The sequence below is a fragment of the Clarias gariepinus genome, chromosome 25 (genome assembly GCF_024256425.1).
Source record: "Clarias gariepinus isolate MV-2021 ecotype Netherlands chromosome 25, CGAR_prim_01v2, whole genome shotgun sequence".
NCBI classification, from domain to species: Eukaryota; Metazoa; Chordata; class Actinopteri; order Siluriformes; family Clariidae; genus Clarias; species Clarias gariepinus.
The window spans coordinates 682,179-691,533 of NC_071124.1; the positions used below are offsets into that span (position 1 = coordinate 682,179).

At 37.4% G+C, this 9,355-nt stretch overlaps 1 protein-coding gene across 2 annotated transcripts; it reads left to right on the plus strand.

Annotated features, from left to right (window-relative positions):
• Positions 1–2,042: 2,042 nt before the first annotated feature.
• Positions 2,043–4,822, plus strand: LOC128512955 (macrophage mannose receptor 1-like). Of its 2 annotated transcripts, none has more exons than XM_053486507.1 (4): positions 2,043–2,065; positions 2,205–2,258; positions 3,650–3,988; positions 4,064–4,822. In XM_053486507.1, the coding sequence occupies exons 2-4, from the start codon at positions 2,207–2,209 to the stop codon at positions 4,408–4,410; spliced, it is 738 nt and encodes a 245-aa protein (XP_053342482.1). In that variant the 5' UTR covers positions 2,043–2,065; positions 2,205–2,206; the 3' UTR covers positions 4,411–4,822. The 2 variants fall into 2 exon arrangements, with proteins under 2 accessions (XP_053342482.1, XP_053342481.1); XM_053486506.1 differs by having other exon boundaries at positions 2,048–2,065; positions 3,632–3,988.
• The last annotated feature ends 4,533 nt before the right edge of the window (positions 4,823–9,355 follow it).

The following is a 9,355-nucleotide window of genomic DNA, read 5'->3' on the forward strand; positions in this document are numbered from 1 at the left end:
TTACAGAGCAGAAGGAGCAGATAAACATCTCAATATCAACTGTTCAGAGGAGATTATTGTGTGTTTGGGATAATAAACGCCTTCAGTATTGTTTTACAGTGTAGAGAGAAATAAACATCAGGAACGAACAGGGAGTTAGAAGGGGTGTTGCAATATTTTGGCTGGTTGTGTTTATTCATTTATTCATTCATCTTCTATCCCACTTATCCCGGGTACAGGGCCGCTGAAGCCCCTCCCAGGAGATTTAGGGCGTGAGGCGGGGTACAGTACACCCAGGATGGGGCGTTAATTTTATCGCAGGGTTGTGTATATATTTTATGTATATATAATCCTGACACCACACCCCCCTCCACCCCAACACACACACACCTTCATATTTTGCTGCCAGGCTCTAGTCTTCCTTTTATTTATGTAGGTGCATGTTATTCACAAGTTCTGACGCGTGTCTTTAGTTACACAGTTTCACTGACGACATCAGACTTTTCGTTGATTTCTTTGTCTCTTGTTTATTTGAAACATCAAAAACAACGGTTGTTACAGTTTCTTGCATAAATCCACTGTAGTCACGACAAGTCGCTTGCTGTGTTCTGTAGCTTCGATAGATTACAGTTACAACAACTTATTTTACTGTATTCCTTTTAGCTTACAGTCTCACAGTCAAAGGCTTGTGTGCTCCACACCTTTCTGTATCCTTCCGTGTCTTAACAACAACTACAACTAACGTGCGTGATAGACATGAAACTGCATAACTGTGGGATGATGTCACAGAACAACACATGAAATGATGTCACAATACAAATTATAAGTATGATACTTAATGCTTAATGCTTAACTAATAAACTGAAATAAGATAAACATAACAACAAATCACAAGAATGAAATATGGCCCTTACATTAGATTTTCTTTACACTGTGTTTGTTACTATTCATGTGATATTGGATTATTTATATGTAGTATTTATCTGAAGATGTATTATATATTTACTTTTGCACCATTTACTCCCACTATACTTTTCCTCTGGTGTAATAAAGTTATTATTTCTTTCTGGTGCAGGATCGATATGTGCTGTAACCATGTGCACTGTTTCCTTGTTGTATTAGTAGCTGACATTGACATTGTCCTAAGACATTTTTTTCCTTGTCTTTACATTAGTGGTGTTTTCAGCAGCTGTAACTGATCACACTTGTCTTGTATGTTATAGCCTGTTGTAGTTACAGATTGTGGTTGAAGTATTTGTCTGTATTTCTTTTCTGTTTTGTGTAGTGACTAAAGCTGGTTCTTCTGGTCGGTGGTCTCCTCCTCGTCTGCATGCTGTCTCCGCTTGTACATCATTGGTCCTGACTCTTGGGTTATTGTGACTGCATGTGTGATGTGGCAGTGTGTGTGTCTGTGTGTGTGCGTGTGTGTAATAAAGTATAATAAATAAATGAATAATATTATACTTGTATAATAAGGTGCCATTAAGTCAGCGGTGTTGGTTTGAGGGGGAATATTATCGTCAGATTGTTTAAAAAGTTAGTTAAGTTAAATGTTACATACTTACAAACACACAAGCATGTGGTTAAAATTCAAAGAACATTTAATTTTTATTTTTATAGAGGCCAAAATTTCTTTACTATTGGTCATAAAATATAAAACATAAAACAACCTAATCTATGAATTGTCCTTCTTAATTAAACATTTACATTTTATAAACTCATCCCCTTTATTAAAGGCAATTTAAGGCTTCTTATTTTAGTCCACAGCATACGTACAGTAGGTTGAAACACGTAAAAGAACCAGACGGGGATATCCATGAAAAGGAAGAAGGCGGGAACTAACTGGAATTATTCACATGAGGAAACTCAGACTTGTTCAGGGATTTTATAATAGAATCTTCCTGTAAATTTCTGTTAATTATTTAATTAACACCATGTTAGATATGTGTGTGTCACAGTGCCGCAGCTCCAGCGTGGGTGGTGCTGTTGTGCTTTTCACTGGACCGAAACATCCATCTGATTTCCTGCTCGACACCATTCACACTTTTTTTTTTCAGATTTCATTCAGCAGTGAGCATCTGATCAGGTAAGACTTTAGCTCATCACACAGCCGGCTGATCCCTGACAAACAGCCCTTCTGATGGTTAAACTCAAACGTATTATTATTATTATTATTATTATTATTATAGTAGATTTGTTTCTTTTTTCCTGATGTTTGATGTTAGACATGCAGGCGATCATGATGGTAGCCGTGTCAGTCCTGCTCCTCGTGCTCTCAGGTAAAAAATAATAAATGATTTTTTTTATAAAATTACATCTGTAACCCTTATTTGGGCAAAAAGGCACATTTAGTGACTTCTGTGGGCTTCTACGGTGAACCTCTAACAAAAAAACATATTTGTACGTAGTAAGTAGTTTTGAATATTGAGACATTTTTATGTTAAAATACATGTACCTTAAACTTTATCTGTTTTTTTTTTTTAATAATTGTATATATACATATTTATGCTTTAGAAAAAAATATCACACTTGATGGGTGAGGAACCGTATGTGGAAACTTCACCTGCAATATAAAATTTTTGAAACAAAATCAATTTCTTTTTATTTTAATGGGTGCCCAGTAAAGAGTTAAATTTCATGTCCTGTGTGTATATACCCTCATGATCTTTTTCATAAACTGCAGATTTTTGATTGTATTCTTTTAAATGTTCTGTTGTTAAATATTACAGTGTAACCAGTACTTTCTGCCTGAATAATCGATTTTATTTGAAACTTTACCTGCTTGAATTTACATAATGGAATTAACTGTCATATCAGTTTTCATTTGTTTATTTTCAAATCTTTCATGTGTTTGTTTATCCTTCACAAAAGCACAGAAGTATTATTCAAACAACTTTTAAAAACATCATAAAACAAACAAAACAAAATCATGTTTTATTTAAAAGAATTGTGGATTTTTTTAACAGTAGATGTGTGTGTCGTCAGTCACTGGATTGAGCAACACACAGTACGATGCTGCGTTAGTGAAACAGATGCTCTGCACAAAGTGTTTTAATCACGAAGAAGCCGGATTATTTCAGGATGATTATTCAGCAAAACTGAATGTTCCCAAACACACCTCACAGCCTATTGTTTCTCCAGTCCACATCTGGCTGTGATGTAGACCATGCTTAAAGTCAATGAGGACACTAAAACACTTAATTGAACAATTCCACCAAGAAAAAAGCAATCAGATATACAACCAGCATTCTGCAGAAATTTGTTACTGGGGACCAAAATCATGTGCTAAAGGGGGAACTTGCTAAGGGACATTTAACCAAATATTAGGTGTGCTGTGTGTGTAATTTAGACCAAATCTAAATTTCTAAATATAAAAATTAAAAATAAATAATAGAAAGAATTGTATTGGAAGACAAAACATAATATTTCTATAAAAAAGTAATGCAAAAAGAAATTTTAAAATTGGAAATGTTATTGATTACAGTAGAAGAAAGCTCCAGCTGTTCATATTACACTGTTTTCAGTTTTCTGAGTCACTTCACCGACTGTACGTTGTTCTGTAGCTGCACACACTCTCTCAGTCTGAATAGAAAACATAAAATTCATTCACATCATATTTCCCTCCTTTATCTCTGTTCTGCTACATTAACAGGAGAAATCTCTTCCACAGTCTTTTCTTCTCCAGTCCACAGCAACATCACTACCTTCCATGTGATTCCTGCTCTCATGAATCAGACTGATGCTCGGGCAGCTTGCAGAGGAAATAAAACCGACCTCGTCACTGTGTCCTCTGATGAAGACAACACTGAACTGTATAACCTGGGTAGCGGCTGGATCGGTCTCTATCGTGGTCAGTTCAGTGAGAAATGGTCTAATGGTGATCCTGTAACATTCAGTAATCTGACAGGGAATTATGGGACATCGAGCTGCTGTGCTGCTATGAAGCCTGATGGTTCATGGGAAAGTCTTCAGTGCACAGTGAGAAAATACTTCATGTGCTATGAACAAGGTAACTTCTGACCTGATTTTCATTTATGATTTGTAATTTTTGAAGCATATAAAAGACCGTGTTTTAATTCTATAGATCCCTCATCACAGACTCCTAATTATCATCTAATCCTCGAGAGTAAGACCTGGTATGAAGCTCAGCGTTACTGCAGGGGGCGCTACACTGACCTGGTCAGCATCAGAGATCAGCAGCAAAATAAAGAGGTGAAGATTAAAGGGTTAAACAGCAGCACGTCCTTCTGGATCGGCCTGCTGCGTGATGACTGGCAGTGGACTGATGGAGGAAACTCTGCTTACAGGAACTGGGCGAGTGGAGAACCTTGGGCTTCACCATTCAACTGTGCATTGCAGAATCAATGGAAATGGTATTCAGTGGCGTGCAGTGATGATTCCTTCCCTCTGTGCTACAACAGTGACGAGTAACAACTTTCCAAACAGTAAAATTCTCCCTGGAATCTTCTGTATGATGACTAGACCACAGCTGAGTCTCTGTCTCTCTCTCAGGACTCCTCTTTAACCCCTCTGACATTTTAAAGAACAGATTAACAGATTCTTATGCTTCCACAATTATGCGATTCACCTTTTTAAAAATCTTATTATTTTTCTTATTAAAAATTAGTTTTAAACCCAATTTCTGTGTGTTTTTCGTGTGTAGAATACTAAATTGACAGACAGAGAACAGAATTCATTTGATGCCCCATGATTACAGCATTTAGCTGATGTTTGGAGTTAAATTAATGTGCATTTTCAGAAGATTGTACCGTGTACTTCTTTATGTTAATCACATGTGAACTCATATTATTTATATAATCACATAATAAACATGATCATGTTAACTGGATGTGAGTTTTACATAATAAAACTGTCTGTCTCTGTTAGAAATTCATACGAATTTGTGTATAGAGTTCTGTACAACGTGCAACACTGTGGCTGATGGTCATTATGCAAACACAGAACATTTCAATCCTGTTTGACGGCATGATTTACCTGCACACTAAAAGATGAGAAATATATATCAGATGATCAGCCCTGAGTGCTTCTTGTTCACAGTGCATGGGTGCAGTGTGTCCTGTTAAAACAGCAGCTGCAACAAAAGTCCTGAAGTTAAAACTCGAGCTCAGTAAGAGTTCATAAGAGGAACTATAGAATCCCTGGGGATTGCCTTCAACAAGGAGGCAGAAAGTCTTCGGCTACTATTTTTGTCCATGTGTGTAAAGATTTTTAAATTTCATACTATAATACCCTCCAAAATATCCAAAGGGTATAGTATTATATATTAATTGTAACACAAGCAAACTTCATAAATCAGGTTCAATAAAGGATAGAGAGGTATAATCACGGCACTGTTGGTTCGACAAGTGATGTCGTGTGTACAAAGGGCCAGGAGCAGAAGCTGCACCCAAAAATGTATGGAATTATAGTGTGAAAGATAATGTTCAAAATCTAACTTAAGAAGGACAGTAGTGTGATTGCGTGTGTGTGCAGTTGTGGGCTTTGCACGCAACCACATTGTGACATGACAAAAGAGGTCTGGTTACTCTGTCAGCTTTTCTGTTTGCATTTAGTGAGGATGATCATTATCTCTGTGTGTGTCTGTGTTCAGAAATGTAAAGAAAGAACAGGTCAAACTCTATACTGGCAAAAAGCAAAACGCCCCTTAGTATCACAGCTCCAATACATATAAGTGTTACAGCTATCACCTTTCACATATAGTAGAGTTAGTGTTGTCAAAAACATTTCTATGGATACATACCATGTTCTCTCTCTCTGTCTCTCTTTCTGTCTCTCTCTCTCTCTCTCACACACACACACACACACACACACACACACACACACACACACACATTCACGAATAAGGAATTTTTGATTATACTGTATGTCTTGTTCTGTTTGTTATGGACAAAGCTGAACAGAAAAAATATATAGATAGATAGACATGATAAATTGGCAGCATTGTTCCTCGGTGTGTTCAATGAATCCTTAGACCAGGGCTAATTACCAACTACTTTTAACTAAGCCTCAGCTGCCCTTTTTTTTTTTTTATAAAAAAAAGATTCCCTTCAGTGAGGGTCATATCGTAGGCCATTATTATTGCTTAATGTTGCTGTAAACGTGCTGGCAAAAATAATCGCATCTCTGTTAGAGGATCTAAGAGGACTGGTTTCATAAAAAGACAGCATTTGTTTGTAATGCTCATAAACATTTTAAAATAATTTATTCCAAACTAACATCTGTATCTCCTGAGGTTGTACTTTCGCTGGATGCTGAAAAAGCTTTTGATAGGGTTACTTATTTGCAGTCATTAAGAAATTTGGGTTTGGTGATAAATTTATTTCTTGGTGCCCCCTTTTTACAAACCTCTGAAAGCTAGTGTTCACACAAACGATATAAGCTCGGATTATTTCACTCTCGGACGTGGTGAAACATCATGCTTTGGGGCTGTTTTTCTGCAAAGGGACCAGGACGACTCATCCGTGTAAAGCAAAGAATAAATGGGGCCATGTATCGTGAGATTTTGAGTGAAAACCTTCTTCCATCAGCGAGACCAATGAAGATAAAATGTGGCTGGGTCTTTCAGCATGACAATGATCCCAAACACACCGTCTGGGCAACAAAGGAGTGGCTTCGTAAGAGGCATTTCAAGGTCCTGGAGTGGCCTAGGGAAGCATGTATATTGAGAACAGCCTCGATGCTCCCAGAAAACAATCTCTGTTGTTGATACCAAGATTTTAACCATTTATTAAGGGCAAATAATCTACTGAACCTCTTGATTCTTTGCTAAAATGTGGGAAGCGGTCCAGATACTATGGTCCTTGTCGTGGGTGATGTGCTACAGACCTTCTCAACCAGGCTCCTGAAGTCCTTCTTTAGGATCTCTGTCTGCCTCAGCCTGGTGTCGTTCATGCCAGCGTGGAGGACCACAGCTCCAATGTTCTCCCTCAGGGCCGCTGGCACCTGTGCAATGAAATTAAGAACACGAACACCAGGTAAACAGCAAGTGTGCACCTTACCTTCAGCCATGGTAGCATGGACGTGCCGGACAATAGAGTCTCCGATGATCAGTGCGTCGTGTACCATCTTGCGAAGAGGAGCGAAGCGATTTCGGGTCGAGATCTCAAAGATGGGTGGCTGCAGAGGGGGAGAGGTCCTCATCCGGGGCCTGGCGCACATCTTCTGCTGCTGCCAGGCTTTGTGGTATCCCGGCGCCGGGGCGAAGGAAACCTGGGCGGGCCGCGTCCGTAGTGCATTAGCCCTGGGCAAAAAAACACGAAGGGTTGAGGTTGTTGGAATTTGTGTCATGCTGAGAATTTACCTTGGACAGGTGTGTGTCGCTCCGTGATGGTAGCTGGACCAGCTTCACCTGTAGTTTGCGGATCTGCTTCTACACGGCCTCCAGCTCCAATGTATCCTCACCTGCACTCAGAGGCAGAGACACAACCGACATAGTGTTTAAAATTGGAGATAATTCGTGTGAAAAAGCGTAGGCAAACTTGTGATAGCCGGGCTAACAGGCTAGCGATGCTAATGGGATAGCCGGCTAGAAGCTGTGTGCTGCAAAACAATTAAAACTTAGCGATATGACAGGCGTTTTGAGTAAATATGTTATAAAAAATACTTATCTGTTATACGTTCACTCTTTGTAAGAGGACGTAAAAGGTAGAATATTAAGCTGGAACATTGGTCACTCTAGCGGAGCTCGGATTTACATGCATCTACTGATACACCCTGATACACTTACAGTACACACACGCTCATACAATCTCTTTCACTCTCTCTCTTACACTCACAGAATATTAAAATCATTAAAGTAAATGACCCTTTTTTCCCTTAAAAAATAGTGGAATCCTTTATGTCATTATTTTAGTAAATGAGGTTTTATTAAAATGTGCATCTAAAATTAATATTCTGGACATTTTATTCCTTGTGCTTCAGTTACACATTGTTTCTTTTGTGCTGGTTTTCCTCCCGTTTCCATAACACACATTCTATGGAAGGTGTTTGTTACTTTTTTTGCTTTGTTTTTATCCACAGCAAGATCCTGGTATAAGATCCAGTAACACTCCTCCCTCTCACTTCTCTAATTCTGCTTTTTGAAGAATTATGTTTCTGTATTTTATAAATGCAATAAATGAAAATATACAAAATTGGAATAGACTCTAAACTCATAAAAAATGCATTTTCTATTATTATTGTAATCATATGATACAGTAAGATATAAAACATGATCTCTGTGTGTATCACACTCACGTTTCATATGCAAATTTATTCAGTGTTTGTGTTTGTTTGTGTTTTCTCCTGGAACCCCGGTGGTGTATACTGGAAACGACCTCTAAACACGTTGCCCTTGAATATGACTATTAAAACATGTTAATGTTGAATAATATTAATAAAATAATAATATATATATTTTTTTATTTAGATTTTAGTATTGGCATCTATTTTTTTAATAGAGTACCGCTGCTGTAGTGAAGATGTACAGGGATTATTTTATTATTATATTTACATGTCAGTGTCACGTGATCATGTGTGTGTTAAAGGGGTTTGATGTGAACATTAAGACTCCATTCAGCAGCGAGCACCTCATCAGGTAAGACTGCAGCACTTTACCTGGATCTGTTCACCTCATCACTTTCTCATAGCACTGATTAGTTATTGGCAAATTCACACACTGCTTTTATCATTTACACTTCACACCACACAGCCAGCTGCTCTCACACACAAAGATCTTCTTCTGGACAAAAGGCGGCTTCATCATCATCATCATCATCATCCTTATTATTATTGTAGTTGATGTTGTAGTTTTATAGCTGATTTTGTTGTTTTCATTTTTAGCTGATTTTAAACACACAGGTCATCACCATGGTAACCGTGTAAGTCCTGCTCCTCTTGCTCTCAGGTAAAGGAAAAGTCTTTATTAATCAGTTTTTAGTTTAACTGTCTGTGTTTTTTTTTATATTTAAATTATTGTAATTGATTTTTGTCATCTCTCTCACTCTTTTACCAGCTCCACTAATGAACACATTGTCAAATCACCCAATTGTGCATAATAGTCAACAGGTGGCGTTATTCCTGGTTCAAATGCTGTGCTTTGCTGTGGTTAGGTAACACAACACATGCAGAAATGTTAAGTTAAAGTTAATGCATTAATAAAATTATTCAAGTGAATTAAAAATGTACTTAGTTATCTTCCACATCTAATTATAAATCCAAAATATTCTTTAAAATATTGTTTAAAATATGTAATTGGCAAACATAGATAGTTTTAGGTCTCCTACAACAAAACGGTAAGTAAAAAATAAACAAAACAATTTTAATTTAATTTATAAATGCTTCATATTTAATTGAATTCCATTTGTATAGCGCTTTT